Here is a 19724-nt window from a genome sequence, read left to right on the forward strand (position 1 = left end):
TTGTGCATGAACAATAACCCACAGAAGGCTTTAGATGAATGGTGATTTATAGTTTTTTGTGGTGGTGCAGGTTGAGGGAGTAATTTGCCTCGGACAGCAGAATTCTTGTGCCTTCAGTTCATCCATCTGGATTGACATGTAGGACCTCAATGTTTTGCAAATAATAAAGATAACCATGAATTTCTATAGCACCTTTCATAACCATGGGACATTCCAGAGTTCCTAACTGCCAATGAAATGCAATCACCAGTGTATCATGTTAGAAAAGCAGCTTCCAATTTGTGCACAGCAAACACCCACAAAAAACACCAATGGAATCATTTTTTAAAAATTATTTGGTTGAGGGATTAAATATTGGCGCATGACTTTGGGGAGAATGCTCTGTTCATTTGCAGATCCTTTTGCAGAGTATTTTATCTTAAGCTGAGAGGGAGGACAGCACCTTGATTCAACAGCTCATCCGAAAGGTGACATCTCTGACAGCACTCCCTCAGTATTTCACTGAAGTGTTTTCTTAGATTTTTGTGCTGAAGGCTTTGGAATGGGACTCGAATGGACGTTACAGCTCAGAGACAAAATGAGAAAAGGATGTCAGATTTGTATTGAGCCAGTTATTTTATTGTGAGAAACACAGGTTGTGAGAGCTCATTCAATGGCTCAGTGAGTAAGTGGGATGTTTGGTTTGCTGCTAAGCTAAATAGAGCAGGAAGGCTCCAAGTACTATCTAAGATAAGGCTGCACTGCAGTGATCTGCAATATCCATGAGGGAAAAATCCAAGAGTGGGCGGCACGGTGGCTCAATGGTTAGCACTGCTGCCTCACAGTGGCAGGGACCCAGGTTTGATTCCGGCTTTGGGCAACTGTCTGTGTGGAGTTTGCATATTCTCCCCGTGTCTGCGTGGGTTTTCTCTGGGTGCAGCAGTTTCCTCCCACAATCCAAAGATGTGCAGGTCAGGTGAATTGGCATGCTAAATTGCCCATAGTATTAGGTGCATTAGTCAGGGGGAATGGATCTGGGTGGGTTACTCTTCGGAGGGTCGGTGTGGACTTATTGGGCCGAAGGGCCTGTTTCCATACCGTAGGGAATCTAATCTAATCTAGAAACTGCTCTTGATGAGCGACTCTTGCTGGGCTATGTATTGTGTAGAAAGTGGGTTGGGAAAGTAGCTGAGACGCCTTCCACAGTTGAGTAGCCTTTAATACTCTCTTCCAGTATTAAAACGTAAAGACTAACCAGTTGAGTAAGGTTCAGGTGAGTTGTAGAACCATACCCCAATTGGCCTCAAAAGGAGCGGAGGAGAAAATAGGGACAAAATCTAATTATTGTTACCTCCCAATCAGTAACAAAAATCGACTTGTAGGGTCATATAGCATGGAAACAAACCTTTTGGTCCAACTAGTTCCCACTGATCATGTTCCCAAACGAACCTAGTCTGACTTACCTGTGCTAGGCCCATTTCCCTCCAAACCTTTCCTATTCATGAACTTAAATGGCTTTTAAACGTTGTAACTGTACCCACATCCACCACTTTCTCTGGCAGTTCATTCCACACACAAACCACTCCCTGTGTAAAAATATTGCCTGTCATGTCCTTTTTAAATCTTTCTCCTTAAAAAAAATATGCCCGCCAGTTTTGAACTTCCTCATCTGAGGGAAAAGACCCTTGTCTCTGCCCTTCGTGATTTTATAAACCTCATAAGGTCACCCTTCAGCTGCAGTCACACAGCACCATTCACATCCTCAGGAAGACCCTAGCTTTTCCACAGCCTGTTAGGTACTTTTTGTTGCATGGAGGAAAAAGGCAATTTATGTGGCGCACAGGCACATAGCAAGATCCCACAAGCACCAGTGGAGTCGTGACTAGATGATCAATTTCAAAGACACGGCTGAGGGATAAATTTTGGCTTCCAGTGAGAGATCCCCTGCTGTTTGTTGAAATTGTCCCATGGGATCTGAGATGCAACATGGGGCCTTGATTTGACAACTCCTCTGGGAATTAGCATCTCTGGCATTGTAGTACTCACTACACTGAGACAGTAAACTGGGATTTTATGTTCAAGTCACTGCATGGGATTTGAAACCACAATTTCCTGGCTAAAGATGAGCGTGTTACCCACTGAACCCTAGCTGGCATTTAGTGGATGACGTGCAACATTTAGCTTTTATTGGAATCTTCATCAGTGAAAATGGGATCATTACATCCAGTTTACAAACTATAACAAAACTCCCATGTACATGAGTATGCAAAGCAGCTTCACAATCGTACAAGTCCAGATACACTTGTTTCACATGTATGTGCACCTCAATCCTAAAAGTATACAGGACGGGAGGTAATGCCAATGCCACACTTTCTGTATGTCAAGGCTTTCTGACGATTTTTCCTTTCTTCCTGGTCCCTCTCCATTGCAAGTTTGATTTTTGGAGAGATTGTTATCCCACCATGTGGTAGTCTCAGGCATCAAATTCTGAACCAGTTCATTGCAGAAGCATGCTCAGCTACATTTTATTCTTCTGATAATCAGTTAGTTTCACACAAGTTTTGGGTTGTATTTTCCACACTTGTTCTTCATTGCTAATTACAGTACTGATATATGCACAAAACTTGTGCTCATCCTGCATAAGAAAATACATGACAGCAAATTTCTTTTTAATGCTATCTAATGAATCGGCACTCTTGATAAACCTGCAAAAAATGATACACTTCAAATTTAGTTGAGTGAAGTTTAGTGTATTGTTCTGTTCAATTATTGTAGTTTTTTTAACGTATTAACCTCAAAGTAAATGTACTTGTTCAAACGAATGGACACATTAAATATCAATAGTTGATTCAATATTAAGTTAATTTGCCCTCAAATACCACGTTGTATGAGTAGTCGGTTGAGGGTGCAAGTGAGAAGACTCTTTGTTGGTAAGTTTTATTTAAGGCAAAGTTGCCTTATTATTTACGTGATTTATGCTGTCAGTAAAACATAACAGTGACGAGTATTTGCCCTGTGTTATGTTTCTATTACTTGTTTTTGTGGATCTCTTGATTATCCGGAGTATTTGATCAACTGGCACACTCTTGGTCCCAGAGATGCCAGTTAAGAGAAAGTTTGCCATGATTTATGCGTCAACCATAATCCCAATCAAAAAAGGCTTGGTAGTTCGGCCTGTGGCTATGACGCTACAGCTGGTGAGTCTCACACATCTGGGAACAAAAGGAGACCAATTCTTCCATGAAAGGCATTAAGCAGAATGCAAATATTCCCCTGCTCAAAGGAAAGGGAAACTGAAGCGCATGTTAGGCTTTGCAGAGGAGGAGGAGCAGATATGCACATAGAGTCTTAAAGAGATGAAACATGTCAACTAAAAATGGATCACATCACAGAAAACTAATGTGTTAATGAAGTCAAGTTCTTCCACTCTGAATACTATGTATCTGACTCAACCCCTCTCCATACAGGTCATCATTGTAGAGGATTATGCAGATCCCTATGATGCCAAGAAACGAGAGACAGGACAAAATGATGCAGAACGAGTGGGGGAAAATGATGGCTACATGGAACCGTATGATGCACAACAGATGATCACAGGTAGGGTGACTAAGCTGTCAGGTGGGACAGCTTACTTTGGCTAAGCCAGGATCAACCTTGTTTCAAGAAGTTGTATCGCAGCTGGCATGGTGTGCTGAAGATTTGTTATACATACTGTGGATATGGAAGGTTTGAGTGATAAAGAAAGGCTGGATAGGCTGGAACTGGACTATAGGATCTGACAGAAGTTTATAAAATAATGAGTTATATAGATAGGATTCATAGTAGTTGTCTTTTCCCTTGGATGATCGATTTCAAGACTAGGGGACACATCTTTAAAGTGAAAGGAGAGAAATTTAAAAATGACACGAGAGGCAATTTGTTTTATACAGAGGGTGGTTTGTATGTGGAATGAACTTCCTGAGAAAGTGTTGGATGTGGGTACAATTACAACATTTAAAAGACGTTTGGATAGGTACATGAATAGGAAGGGTTTGGAGGGATATGGACCAGGAGCAGGCAAGTGGGACTGGTTCATTTGGGGTTGTGCTCAGCATGGACTGGTTGGGCCGAAGGGTCTGTTTTCGTGCTATATGACTTTATGACCGAGGAAATTGACAAAAGGATCTTCTTGTGGGTAAGCAAGACCTGGTGTAAACCCTTTCTTCAGTCAAGTTTCCTCATTTTCTGTGAAGAAACATGAGACTTCTGCTTACTGTTGAACTTTCGCCTACCTGATAGACAAAATGCAATGACTGGGATCTTATAGGAAGGATTGTGCTGTTTAGCATCATGTAATTCTGTTTAAGAGGAAGATGGTTGAGCATGGAAGCGAAGGATATGTTGATGGGTTGAGCTGAGGCGAGTGAGAGGAGGCTAACGTGGAGCATAAACAATTTGCTGCATTGAAAGGCCTGTTTCTTTGCTAGAAATACTTTGTGATTGTAATAATTTGTGAAATACGTTCCCTTGCTCTATGTTACTAGAGACAGATATATTCCATTGCCTATTCTGAAACTTGCAGGATCTATTAGAGGATTGCACTGTAGTATTTATGTTATTTATTGGAATGTATTTTCACTCCAACAGCGGTTTGCAGTCTCATAAATTTGACTACAGTAAGACCCAAATTGACTTTGGTACCAACAAGGCACTTCATTTACTTTTTGTAATTATGTCCATTCTTTGAGACACAGTTCATTCTCCTCCTCTCCTGAAGGCGTTGATTAATTTTTGAGACAGAGGACAAACCCAGACAAGGAATTATGGGGTCATCCTCGCTGCAGCACTTGGTACCTCAAGCTAGCAACTATTCTTGGTTTTATTCATTCATGGGACTTATGCAAGGATAGTGTTTGCTATCTTTTCCGAATTCTCATTGAGAAGGTGGCAGTGAGGCACCTACGTGTGTAAATCTAGATAGTCAACATTAGTAAATTATTTGACAATGAAGAATGTGAGAAGGGTTGGTGTATGACGGTATGAAACCTTGGTATAATTGTCTTTGGTGAATGCACACCTGTAGTGCAACAATATTGGTCTCTGTGTCTCAGAAAGGATATACTTGCTTTAAAGGGAGTGTAACAAAGGTTTACCAGATTGAGTCTTATGATGAGAGTGTTGTAATGTGAGTAGAAATTGAGTAGAATGGGCTGGTATGTAGACAATTCAAACATATAAAAAGTTTGAGGGTGTTTGACAAGGTAGATGCTGAGAGGCTGTTTCCATTGGTTAGAGAATTTAGGGTGATCAGGTCCTATTTTGACTTTGTCTAAGTGGGTGAGTTTAGAGTGAGTTAACATCAAGTCCCATACCTCTGGATAAAGGTTCAGCCATGGGATGTGAAGAAATCTTCTAGCTTAGGTTTATGAATCTACCTGGTGCCTTGTTTCTTACACCCTGATCCAGTCCCTATGAAACTGAAAGTGGGAATCCAAGCCCTATCTGGCTGATGTCAGCAAATTCAGCACAGGCAACGACACAAACAGGGAGCATCCTAAGCTGTGTGGCTTGATACCACATCACACTGTGTAATTACCCACTGAGCTATCATGGAAATAGTATCCTATTTTCCTTATCAGACCATTATCTGTGCTTTTGTTGATTAATTACTGGGTAAGGGAAGCTTGATAGAATATGCCCTTCACATTTATCCCATGCTCCTGAATTTGGGAATGTGGGGGAGGAATTAACTTGCAGCATTCCACTCAGTGGTGCCATACATTGCTGCCCTAATGAGTGATATTTCATAAATGTTGAACACTGAATTTTATTTTTTCTTTTAAAAATTCCATGGATTTTTCTTCCTTCCTATAGTTTCAATATATTTGAATCAGAACTGTTTGGTGGTTTCCCCGATGGTATGGTAAATTTTACTAATTGAACAACCTGAAGCACGCAAAAAAAGGCAAAATATTACAAATGCTGGAAATCTTAAACAAAAAAAAGGACTTGAGAAACCCAACAGGTCTGGCAGCATCTGTGGAAAGAGAAATTAAGTTAACATTTCAAATCAAATTATGACTTTTCTTCAGAGTTCAAGAGTCGTTTGGGACTCAAAGCAGTAACTCCGTTTCTGTCTCCACAAATGCTGCAGACTGGTTGAGTATTTCCAACCGTTTCTGTTTTACTTTTTGAACGGAATGATTAGGGGAAATGTTCTCTGATCTTCTGTCCTTCAGCTCTGAAGATATTGTAATTATTATTGTAACCCCTGGGTTAGTGATGGGTTGGATCAGGGTTCCTACTTCAAAATGCACACATGAGGATGACAGTTTGCCTTCTTTTGAGAGAAAAGCTGTTGACATTCACAGATTAAGCTTTCACATCATGAAGTATATTGACGTTCAGCAGCTTTCCTGTGTACAATAACAAGACCTACATTCTTGGGGTAAAAGTGGGAAGTGTAACAGTGAGAACAAACAATTCAGGAAATTTCAGTTTAATCTGCCACAGGATTAGTGGCAGTAGTGGGCGGCACGGTGGCACAGTGGTTAGCACTGCTGCCTCACAGCGCCTGAAGACCCGGGTTCAATTCCCGACTCAGGCGACTGACTGTGTGGAGTTTGCACGTTCTCCCCGTGTCTGCGTGGGTTTCCTCCGGGTGCTCCGGTTTCCTCCCACAGTCCAAAGATGTGCGGGTCAGGTGAATTGGCCATGCTAAATTGCCCGTAGTGTTAGGTAAGGGGTAATGTAGGGGTATGGGTGGGTTTCGCTTCGGCGGGTCGGTGTGGACTTGTTGGGCCGAAGGGCCTGTTTCCACACTGTAAGTCTAAGTCTAAGTCTAAGGATCTGAAAACTGTCACTCACAATGAATTTGCAGGCTTTTAAAATGTTATTGTGGCTCTACTTAGTTGCTCCATCTTGATTTGTTTTGTCTCTTCTTCCATTCTTACTAACTTGGGTATTCTGTAATGTGAATCATTAATTTCTCAATTCTCAAGGAGGATAATCCTCCTTAAAGTGCAGATGTGCATTAAACAGAAGCATCTGGACCCAGTCCTTGGTATGAACAGAGCACTGTAAATTTGCTTTGTAATCCCACGAAAAAGGGAGGATACCGTGTTGATGAGACAAATCACCGAAAGCTGGCATTGATATAAGCCTTCAAACGTTCCCTTCCTTACAGCCCAGTTCCTGTGACCGGGTCAGGGGGGGCTTTCAGAAAGCGACGCCTTGCTGGCGGAAGGCGGCGAGATTTTTTTTCCTGCCCTCATGTGAAAGAGAGATAAGGACGCCAGGAGAGGGGGAAATGACAAAGTCAGTGCTGACCTTTGAGGTCATGACTTCTGAACCCAGCTGCAGTGAGTCAGATACTGATTTACTATACAGCTCATGAAGTCTCTTTAAAAATGTCCCCATCACCATCCACCCCACATTCCTACTGAGATTGACTGAAGAAAATTGCATTCATATCTGTTTCCACATTCTCAAAATATGAAGGATTCTTATACACTTAGTTCTGTTTCTCATCCACTTTGTTCAGATGTTTACTGCTTGCTGGAGGCAGCTTTGGATCAGCTGATTTGGATAGCAATGTCTTGATCAGTATATAAATTTTTTTTCCTCATTTTTTTCAAAATAAATCCCTGCATCTCACCAGGATACCTTTGTGTTTTTTAACTTGTCTCTACTGATGGAACTTTCACCCCATATCAGAAGATTGTGGCTTTGAATCCCAGTCGAGAGTGTGATGCTGGAAAAGCACACAGATCAAGCGTTTTGGGCAAAAACCTTTCATCAGGAATTTCCTGCAGTTTCCTAATGAAGGGCTTTTGCCCAAAACATCAGTTTTCCTGCTCCTCGGATGCTGGCTGACTTGCTGTGCTTTTCCAGCACCACCATTCTCGACTCTAATCTCCAGCATCTGCAGTACTCACTTTCAGCTAGCCACTTTGAATCCCAGTCCAGGATTTGAGAGTTTGTAATCCAGTCTGTCATTCTATTGCAGTACCAAGGGGATGTTTTGCTTTTTCAGATGTTGATCTTTGGATAAAATATTAACCCAAGGATCTTTCTGCCTATTCTGCTGGTGCAGTTGTGTGGTAATCACCCATTACTCCATATGAAGACCAACAGTGCATTCTGGTATCCTGGCAAAATACCTCCCTTGACCAAAAACCAAATTAACTGATAATATCATTACTTCTGTGACTTCGCAGCATAGGAAACAGCTGCTGTTTTAGTTTGTATAGTCATAGAATGTTACAGAGCAGAGGAAGGCCATTTGGCGCATTGTGTGACAATCAAATCCCAATAGGTGCAGAAGGAGGCTATTTGGCCCATCCATTTCTGCACCACCTCTTCAAATCAGCAACATTACTTAGTACCAATGTCCTGCTTTTTTCCCATGACATGTGCATGTTATTTCTCTCCAAATAATCATCATTTACACTCTTAAATGCCTCAATTTAAGCTGTTTCCACCACACTTCAATGCAGTGCATTCCATATCCTAAATACTCGCTGTGTGAAAAAGTTTTTCCTGATAACACATTTGCTCCTTTTGGAAATCACTTTTTAAATTGGCGCCCTCCAGTACTTGATCCATTCATTAATGGGAGCAGTTTCCCCCCATCTACTTAATCAACCTCGTTCATGATTTTGAAAACCTCTATCTGATCTTCTCTTAGTTTTCTTGTCTCCAGGAAGAACAGCCCCAACCTATGACATGCCTATGACTATACTTTGAAAGAGATACCCAACTATTCCCAATTCTCTGCTCTTTTCCAATAGCGCACATAACTGTTTTCTACATTTCAAAGTGCCTCATTGCATGTGAAAGAGTTTGAGTTGTTTCTGAGCTGAGCAATCTTGTATGGTACTTTCAAGTTTCCAACTTTTTTCCTTAAATCTGCAGTAGAGGTTGCCTCCCGTTTCTGACTGGATTATTCCTTTTGTAGCTTTCAGTGCCATAGAGGGGCCGTGTTCATTGCTCATCCAAGCAGTCTTATCTGTAATCCATTGAAGATTGAGACTGTCTCAATGTGTCATGTTCCTCACAATTTAATAATACTAAATCCAAATTCAACAACATTAATATTTGCAGTGCTGTTTAACTAGGAGCCTTGCAACAACGCTGGTACAATAATTGCTTATTAATTGTTTTGGAAGCCTAAAGAGAGAGGCATCCGATACTGTTTTTATTCTGACCTCTTTTTTAATTCATTCATGGAATGTGAACATTTTTGGGAAGGCCTACTGCTTATTGCTCCTCTGTATTTGCATTTGGAAAGTCATTGAGATGTCACCTTCTTTGATTCAACTGAGAGACTTGCTCAACCATATTTAAGATCATTTAAGGTCACTTAAAACTCACCCATGTTGTTGTGACTCTCGTGTCACATGTAAGCCAGACAAGGAAAACATGGCAGATTTCCTTCCCAAGAACATAAATGAACTGGTTTTCTTTTACAACAATCAGCTGGTTTCATGGCCTGCATTGCAGAGATTAGCTTTTTATTCTAGAGTTATTCAATGAATTGAATTTATATTCTCCAACTGCTGTCATTGGATTTGAACTCAAGTCTCCAACTTGTTGGTCCAGGCCTGTGGTTTCCTCAAACAGTGACATGATCAAAATGCTTCTGTATACTTATGGAATTGTTATGTATCTCAAGAATGAGGGTGAGTTGTAATGTGAGGAGATATACACTCTGTAACACAGAGTTTGTTACCTTGATAGGGGGCATTTGCGTTAATGCATTTCTGGTGGCCAGAAAGTCCAATTGCTATGACTAGGAACTTTCTCAGAGCAAAGTATACCATGTAGAATCACAAGAATGACATTTGGCCCATTGTGTTTGAGGTACTTCAGGATATTTCTGTGATTTAAATTGTGCACTTTATTTTTGGGATAAATTTTCAATCATAAAGTCCTCACATTTGCCACTTTCTGGTTAAATCTGTCTATTTTAGTGATCCCTTTCCCTTTTCAAACATTTATCCAAATTCTGTGTAAATGAGGAGCATCAGTAACCATATATGATTACATGTTTCTGGAACTGTTTGACTGTGAAATGATTTTTACTGCTTTTATTTATATTTACTATTATTTTCACTAGCCATATCTTACTGACAACAGTAAGATGTCTAGTCTCCTGGACTAGGTCATGAGTGTCAGGGAGGATTCCAGCTAGTGATTCTGATATGCCTCTTGTATTCTTTTTAAACAATCCTTCCATAGCTTCAGTTCCTATGTTTATGGTCTCCTTCAGCCATGTAACCCTCCAAGATCTCTGTTTTTGTGACCTCTTATACATTTCTGATTTCCATTGCTCCATCACTTGGAAGGAGGATCACGTTAACGCTTCTTGGGCCCTACAAGTATTTCCTCCCTAAATCTATCCATTTCTCCCCTTTTAAGATGGCGTCCTTAAGACCTACGTCTGTCAAGCATTTGGTCACCCATCTTAATATTGCCTTCTGTGGCTCAGTGTGGAATTTAAATGGGACATTTCATTTTAAAGACTATAAATACAAGTTGTTTTCTGACTGAACAGTGTGAGTCTAGATTAGGTTTGTTTCCCTACAGTGTGGAAACAGGTCCTTTGGACCAACAAGTCCACACTGACCCTCCGAAGAGTAACCCACCCAGATTCATTTCCCCCTGACTAATATCCCTGAACAACATGGGCAATTTAGCACGGCCAATTCACCTGACCTGCACATCTTTGGATTGTGGGAGGAAACTGGAGCACCAGAGGAAACCCATGCAGACACGGGGAGAACGTACAAACTCCACACAGACAGTCGCCCGAGACTGGGATCGAACCTGGATCCCTGGTGCTGTGAGGCAGCAGTGCTAACCACTGTGTCGCCCAATTATGGGTTTGTGGATTTCGGTAGAGCCTAGAATAAGATTTTGATGAGACCAGTCAAACCAACATTTGCTGCTCAGGCTCAGACACCAAGAAGGTTACCAGTTAAGGGAGGTGGGACTGCCATAGCTGTGGACTGCAACCCCGTTGAGATTCAGTGCCCTCAGATGGGAAAGAAAGAAAATTAGCCAGAGGTTCAAACATTAGGGAAGGAAGGCTCAGTGTCTGTGCTGGAAAGAGTTAATAATTCTCCAGCTGCATAGAATGTCAGGAAGTCACCAAGCAGGCAGCGGAAGACCAGAATAAAAGATTTTGTTCTTTTTATTAATGTAATTTTTGCCTGTTGTTTGTGCCGAGTTCCTGATCACTGATATTTATGGAACAGTAATTCTAAGGTTTACCTTTAAATATGTTAACCCCATGCAAACCACCATCTGCTGCATAATGTATCAAACTAGCAGCAGAAAAAGGAAGATTTGCATTTCTACGACACCTTTCACTAACATACAAGTTCAAATTTGTTAAGGAACAAAAATTGACTCAGGACACCAGCAATAGTCCTCTCCTATTCTTTGAGATAGTGTATGTAAGATCTTTTACATCCTCCTGAGAGGGCAGATGGAGATGGTTAACCCCTATTAACCCTTATTAACATTTCATCCAGCAGTGCAAAGATCCCTTAATATTGATCCTGTTGTACAAACTGAGCTAGAAACACAATTTGTAAACATAGGAGTGTACGAACAGATGTAGGTTATTTGATCCCTCAGGGCTGTTCTGCCATTTTTATAAGAGGTCAAGGCTGATCTGTGACATAACCCAGTGTACTAACTTCTGCCTTTTATTCCTCTGTAGCTATGGCTGTTAGAAATCTATCAATTTCAGATTTTAAAATTAGTAATTGATCGAGCATCAATTGCTGTTTGTGAAAGAGAGTTGTAAACTTGTGCAATCTTTTTGTCTGATAAGTGTATCCTAATTATATTACTGAAAACCGATTCTGTTTTTTTTTGCCTGGACTTCAAGAAAGTCCTCCATTCCTAAACGTGGACAGATAGTTTCTCTCTATTTAACTTATCTGTTCCCTTAATATCTTAAGTTTGAATCAAATTACTCCTCAACCTTCTAAAATGCAGGGAGTATTAAAACCTGCCTTATAGCTGGTCAATTAAATTGTCTTTCCTCCAGGGAAAATGCATCTGGTGAAGTCTGCTTGTGGTCTAACTAGTACTTTGTATGGCTGAAGTATGATTTATTTCTACATTGGGATGTGAATGATTGCAGGTGGGTTGTGGGTCTGGATGAATGTGGAGATCATGTCACTTCAGATGAACAGAAAGTCTCAGAGTGGCAGTCAGGGATCTCGTTTTACCCTAAACCTGGAATGGGGAGAAAAGTCAGGCAAGGTTCCTGTTGCTGCATCCTGTAGTAATGAAAAATGTCTAATCATTGTGAATATATTGCAAGAGTGTGTTCCACCAAATAATGCCTGGGGATGTGATTTCATTGCTGTGCAGTCAAAGAGATGCTAAGATAGCCCTTTAAAGTCTTGTCATTACATGTCCAAAAATTATTACAATGAAAATTAAAAGCAGGAAAGGTGTGGAATGGGCTGTGGCCCATAATGCACTATTGCACAAAGTCAAAATTATAACTCTCCAGCTCCTTCTCACCCTCACACCCAACTGCTATAGTTTTTCTGGTGCATGGTTCTTGATTCCAGCATAATTGACAATGGGAACTTCCAACACAGTATTTATTATTTCTGAACCATTTAAAATCCACCTACATCCTCTCGTTACTGGGATCATAGATATTGAACAGAACAGATGAAGGATTTGTGATCACTGAAAGCTTTCGTGTCTTCATTGTTCATTGGAAAGTATATGTGTATTATCGAGTTTAGATATTTTAAAACAAGACTGGCAGGACTACAAGAAGTATGGGATATAGGGAGATTTGGCTATCTGGATTCAGAATTGGCTGGCTGACAGAAGGCAGAGAGTGGTTGTATTCTGCCTGGAGGTCAGTGTTGAGTGGGGTCCCGCAGGGCTCTGTTCTTGCGCCTCTGCTCTTTGTAGTTTTTATAAATGACTTGGATGAGGAGGTTGAGGGGTGGGTTAGTAAATTTGCAGATGACAGAAAGGTTGGAGGTGTCATCGATAGTACAGAGGGCTACTGCAGCGTGACATAGACAGGATGCAAAGCTGGGCTGAGAAATGGCAGATGGAGCTCAACCTGGATTAATGCAAAATGATGCATTTTGGAAGGTCAAACTCAAATGCTGAATATAGGATTAAAGACAGGGTTCTTGGCAGTGTGGAGGATCAGAGGGATCTGGGTGTGCAAGGACGTAGATCCCTCAAAGTTGCCACCCAAGTGGATAGGATTGTTCAGAAAACATATGATGTTTTAGCTTTCATTAATAGGGGGATCGAGTTTAAGAGCTGCAAGGTTTTGCTGCAGCTCTATAAGTCCCTGGTGAGACCACTCTTGGAATATTGTGTCCAGTTCTGGTTGCCCTACTATAGGAAAGATACAGAGACTTTGGAGGGGGTGCAAAGAAGGTTTACCAGGATGCTGCCTGGACTGGAGGGCTTGCCTTATGAAGAAAGGTTGAATAAGCTCGGACTTTTCTCTCTGGAGAGAAGGAAGAGAGGAGACCTGATCGAGGTGCACAAAATAATGAGGGGAATAGATAGAGTCAATAGCCAGAGACTCTTCCCCAGGGCAGGATTGACTGGTACAAGAAGTCATAGTTTGAAGATATTAGGAGGAAGGTGTTGAGGAGACGTCAGAGGTAGGTTCTTTATGCAGAGAGTTGTGAATGCATAGAACGCGTTGCCAGTTGAGGTGGTGGAAGCGAAGTCATTGGGGACATTTAAGCAACTGCTGGACATGCACGTGGATAGCAGTAAGTTGAGGGGTGCATAGGTTAAGTTACTATATTTTACATTAGGATTAAATCTTGGCACAACATCATGGGCCAAAGGGCCTATTCTGTGCTGTACTTTTCTATGTTCTAGGCCAAAGATAAGGAAAAAAAACCTGAAACTAATGTCATATTTCATTGAAGAATTATCTGTTCGGAAACAGCAATAATGACTAGATAATCAACATTAACAGGTGATGTTGGTTGAGGAGAGTATTGATCTGGACACTAAAGTGAACTTCCCTGCTCTCCTTCAAAGTTACCACTTTAACCTCTTTAACCTCTTTTGAAAAGATACACGGGGCCTTGATGTAAGATCTCTACTAAAAGACAGCACTTTACGCAGTGCAATGTGGTACTGTGGTATCAGCCTACATTTTCTTTCCAAGGCTCTGGATTGATGCTTGAACTGACAATGTTCTGACTCGGCTCTGGAGTGATGCTTGAACTGACAATGTTCTGACTCGGCTCTGGATTGATGCTTGAACTGACAATGTTCTGACTCGGCTCTGGATTGATGCTTGAACTGACAATGTTCTGACTCGGCTCTGGAGTGATGCTTGAACTGACAATGTTCTGACTCAGAAGCAAGAATGGTAACATCTGAGCCGCAGTAAACAGAAAGCACGTAGCCCAGAAACATCTAAAGAGAGGCATCAGGGAAAACTATGCAAATTGAATGTACTTCTGCACATCTTGTTTAGATATTTTGAACAACAACTCTGGAACTGAGTTATGAGGAAGCAGAGAAGGAGAAACCCAAGATTCATGTAATTCTGTTGTCACCTGACATCCATATACAACCCCTTGCCAGCAGACATTATTGGACGGGTATCATGAGCAGGAACACTTTGTGACTTTCTCTTTCTGTAATCCATAGGCATTGAGTTCCATTGTAGCATTCCTTCTGTTTTTCCTGCTGGAATCAGATAACTCAGCATGGAGCAGGAAGTGGACTCATGGCCTTTTTGCTCTAAAGGGCTTAGAGATGGCAATTTTTTTGTTCCTCAACTATCAGCCACCTGTCTGTGGTCCTGAACCAGTGCTTGTTGATAATTGTGCAGTGATGCACTGTGGCTTGTTCGGTGGCTGCAGGATTATTTCGTCACAGCACGACTTCCTGAGCATGTGAGCCCAGTGTCGCCAGAGCAAGGGCGATGCCGGGCTAACAGCAACAATCCCACTGCTGCAAGCGAAGACTTCCTTTCCTCAGTATGAATGTGGCATGTGCAGCCCAGAGAGGAAGTGGGAGAGAGAGGGAGGAAACATGCTGAGGAAACTGCACCCTGGAAACAATACAACACATCCACATTTGGAAATCTTCTGGACAGGAGACAGGTTTCCGAGAACATAGGATTAACCATTTTCCTGCCAAACACTGCGTACTGTAAAGATTAAAAAAACACATGGATCTTCCACTAATCACTAACCAGCGATAACTTTGCTTTCTGACCTGCTGTCTGAAACTCCTTCAGGCTGCCTGACAGCTGCTTGTGGTGGCAGACACTGCAGGCCCCCAGAGTATGGGCGGGCAGAAACATTGGCATCATTAGAGTGGCGCTGGAAATGTGCAGCAGGTCAGGCATCATCCGAGGAGCAGGAAAATTGACTATGTGAACTCACCTTCTGTTGCAGTGTTGTACAGAGCGTGGTTGCTGTTTGTTAGAGGTGGTGTCTGTTTAATGAGACAATATTCTGAGATCCCAAATGCCCTTTCAGGAAGAGGAATATGTTGGGTTGTGGAGAGAGTGGATGGATGGGTGGAGGGGGGTGGTGGTGTTGGTGACAGCAATTGCAGGGAGTGTGGTGCTTTTCACCTAGTGGCCAACATTCCTCATTTCAGGACCATGAAAAACATTCAGCCATCTATTGCTGCTCTTGGGATCTTTGTGTGTGTGTGTGTGTGTGTGTGTGTGTGTGTGTGTGTGTGTGTGTGTGTGTGTGTGTGTGTGTGTGTGTGTGTATTGGAGAGGATTGGCTGAGCTGTGATGAGGTAAAAACAATGACTACAGATGCTGGAAACCAGATTCTGGATCAGTGGTGCTGGAAGAGCACAGCAGTTCAGGAAGCATCCAAGGAGCAGTGAAATCGACGTTTCGGGCAAAAGTCCTTCATCAGGAATAAAGGCAGTGAGCCTGAAGCGTGGAGAGCTGTGTTGAGCCTCAGTCCTCTGAGTTTACTCCATGTCAGAGGAGGGGTTAGAAGAGGTGTTCAGTATTCAGAGAGACATATTTGAAAAGAAGTCAATACTTTCGGAAGAGGAAGGGAAAAAAATAGACAAAGCAAAATAGAGTTATTCAGATGCACAACAGGTCTTGTGAAGAGCTTCCACCCAAGATAAGGCTCTGTTTCCATGCCTTATGAGGGTCTTGCTGTCTGTTTCTATTTTCTCCTGTGTGCTGCAGTGACAGATGTGAGATGTTTGTATAAATCCTGAGACATGATTTCAGTTGCTACTCCATTGATCTGACTGAAACAACATCTTTTGAAAATTGTGCATTACTTATGTGTGATAAAATTATATTGAAAAGGACCAGCGATAACTTTGCTTTCTGACCTGCTGTCTGAAACTCCTTCAGGCTGCCTGACAGCTGCTTGTGGTGGCAGACACTGCAGGCCCCCAGAGTATGGGCGGGCAGAAACATTGGCATCATTAGAGTGGCGCTGGAAATGTGCAGCAGGTCAGGCATCATCCAAGGAGCAGGAAAATTGACGTTTCAGGCAGGAGCCCTTCATCATGCATTCCTGATGAAGGGTTCCTGCCCAAAACATCGATTTTCATGCTCCTCGGATGCTGCCTAACCTGCTGTGCATTTCCAGCACCACTCTAATTTTGATTCTAATCTGCAGTCCTCACTTTCACCTAGAAACCATTAGCATAACAGATTGCAAACGTAACTGAATTGGGTTTTAGTAGGTTCTTGCACTGCCTAGCAAAATAAAGTTAAAAATCACACAACATCAGTTTATAGTCCACCAGCTAGTACTTCCAAATAAACCTATTGGACCTGGTGTTATGTGATTTATAACTTTCTACATCCCAGTCAAATACTGGCACCTCCAAATCATAGCAAACTAAACCTATTATTTTATTAGATTAGATTATTTACAGTGTGGAAACAGGCCCTTCGGCCCGACAAGTCCACACCGACCTGCCGAAGCGCAACCCACCCATACCCCTACATTTACCCCTTACCTAACACTACGGGCAATTTAGCGTGGCCAATTCACCTGACCCGCACATCTTTGGACTGTGGGAGGAAACCGGAGCACCCGGAGGAAACCCACGCAGACACGGGAAGAACATGCAAACTCCACACAGTCAGTCGCCTGAGTCGGGAATTGAACCCAGGTCTCAGGCGCTGTGAGGCAGCAGTGCTAACCACTGTGCCACCCACTAAGGGTGGGGCTTCTAGCCATGTATTCTGGCTATGGAAAGCCTTTTTCTTGAAATCAGGAATTCAGCTTCTTGGTGTGTAGAGCGGATAAGAACCTAGAAACAAGAGTAGGCCGTTAGATGTTTGTAGATCGTTACTGGTCACATTACACAAGCTTAATGTCATTTTCCTGCACCATACCTGTGTCTCTTGAATTGAATTAACTTTATTGTCACTGTTTATAAGTCACCAGCTACAGTGCCTTTTTAGGTACAAAGGTACATAGGTACAGTCCTTAGTTACAGCATAGAGAAATTACATTACAGCTATACACAGTATAACCATAGGACTGATTTGGAGATGTCGGTGTTGGACTGGGGTATACAAAGTTAGAAATCACACAACACCAGGTTATAGTCCAACAGGTTTAATTGGAAGCACACTAGCTTTCGGAGCGTCGCTCCTTCATCAGGTGGTTGTGGAGGGCTCGATCGTAACACAGAATTTGTAGCAAAAATTTGCAGTGTGATGTAACTGAAATTATACATTGAAAAATTGATTGTCTGTTAAGCCTTTCATCTGTTAGAATACAGTGATAGTTTCACTTCCTTCATGTACAAATCACAAAACCCTTTATTTTAAAGTTGCATTCTCCGGTTAGCTGCTAACAATGGTGATAGCTAGACAACATGTTGAAGGTGTTAGCCCCCTGTGTTCTCTGTCTATGACCTGATGTTTAGATTGATTCTAATCTAATAAGTGAGATAACAGAGTTTTACATAAATTCATGCAGTTTTTGAGCTCAGAGTTCTACAGGAATATATGCAGGTTTTGAGCAAAGTGCAATGTAACTCTGCAATACAAATTCACCCCACACAGAATATATGTGTGCATATGGGTCTTTGTCTGTCTGTCTGTCTGGGGTGGGGGTTGTGAGTGTGAGTGTGTGTAGTGGGTGCAGAGTGTCTTAAGTCTGCGAGGAGGTGCATGTGTGAGCATGGGAGTGTGTGTGTCTCTATACGGGTGTGTGTGGATGTCTGTGTGTGCGTCTGTGTAGGTGAGAGTGTGTGTGTGTAGGAATATCTGTAAGTGTGTGTGTAGTGCAATGGTGATCACCTGTACTGTGACATGAACCCAAGGTCCCGGTTGAGGCCCTCCCTATAGGTACCGAACTTAGCTATCAGCCTCTGCTCGGCCACTAACCATAGGACAGTTACATTACAGCTATACACCGTATAACCATAGGACAGTTACATTACAGCTATACACCGTATAACCATAGGACAATTACATTATGCCTATACACAGTGTAACCATAGGACAGTTACATTACAGCTATACACAATGTAACCATAGGACAGTTACATTATGGCTAAACACAGAATAACCATAGGACAATTACATTATGCCTATACACAGTATAATCACAGGACAGTTACATTATGGCTAAACACAGTGTAACCATAGGACAGTTACATTATGCCTATACACAGTGTAACCATAGGACAATTAAATTACAGCAATACACAGAATAACCATAGGACAGTTACATTATGCCTATACACAGTGTAACCATAGGACAGTTACATTATGCCTATACACAGTATAACCATAGTACAGTTACATTATGCCTATACAGAGTATAACCATAGGACAATTAAATTACAGCTATACACAGTATACCCATAGGACAGTTACATTATGCCTATACAGAGTGTAACCATAGGACAGTTACATTATGGCTAAACACAGTATAACCATAGGACAGTTACATCACGGCTAAACACAGTATAATCACAGGACAGTTACATTACAGCTATACACAGTATAACCATAGGACAGTTACATTATGGCTAAACACAGAATAACCATAGGACAGTTATATTACAGCTATACGCAGTATAACCATAGGACAGTTACATTACAGCTATGCACAGTATAACCATAGTACAGAAGAACAAGAAACAAAATTACAAAGACAAACATCACAGTCTCTCTCCAAGGGCTACCCATAGTAGCCTGACGCAGTGGGCTTCCGTGTGGTCTGACCACTGGCCGCTAACACATTCTGCACTGGGCTGCTGGTCACCATTGTCCCTGCTCTGAGCATTGGTCACCATTGTCCTAGCTCTGGGCTGCTGGTCACTGATGTCCCCACTCTGAGGCGCTGGCCACTGGTGTCCCCACTCTGAGGCGCTGGTCATTGGTGTCCCCACTCCGAGGCACTGGTCACTGGTGTCCCCACTCCGAGGCACTGGTCACTGGTGTCCCCACTCCAGCCGCTGGTCACTGGTGTCTCCATTCCGAGGCACTGGTCACTGGTGTCTCCACTCCGAGGCACTGGTCACTGGTGTCCCCACTCCAGCTGCTGGTCACTGGTGTCCCCACTCCGAGGCACTGGTCACTGGTGTCCCCACTCCAGCTGCTGGTCACTGGTGTCCCCACTCCGAGGCACTGGTCACTGGTGTCCCTACTCCGAGACACTGGTCACTGGTGTCCCCACTCCAGCCGCTGGTCACTGGTGTCCCCACTCTGAGACTCTGGTCACTGGTGTCCTCACTTGGAGACACTGGTCACTGGT

At 42.4% G+C, this 19724-nt stretch overlaps 1 protein-coding gene across 2 annotated transcripts in view; it reads left to right on the forward strand.

Moving 5' to 3' along the window:
• The window catches only part of LOC132805597 (SH2 domain-containing adapter protein E-like), a 35318-nt gene that overhangs the window by 1527 nt on the left and 14067 nt on the right, over positions 1-19724 (forward strand). For both annotated transcript variants that reach the window (XM_060820732.1, XM_060820733.1), the window contains exon 2: positions 3447-3576. In XM_060820732.1, the coding sequence (XP_060676715.1) occupies positions 3447-3576 (130 nt within the window). The remainder of the gene's footprint in view (positions 1-3446; positions 3577-19724) is intronic.

Source organism: Hemiscyllium ocellatum, chromosome 50 (genome assembly GCF_020745735.1).
Source record: "Hemiscyllium ocellatum isolate sHemOce1 chromosome 50, sHemOce1.pat.X.cur, whole genome shotgun sequence".
In the NCBI taxonomy this organism is placed as follows: domain Eukaryota; kingdom Metazoa; phylum Chordata; class Chondrichthyes; order Orectolobiformes; family Hemiscylliidae; genus Hemiscyllium; species Hemiscyllium ocellatum.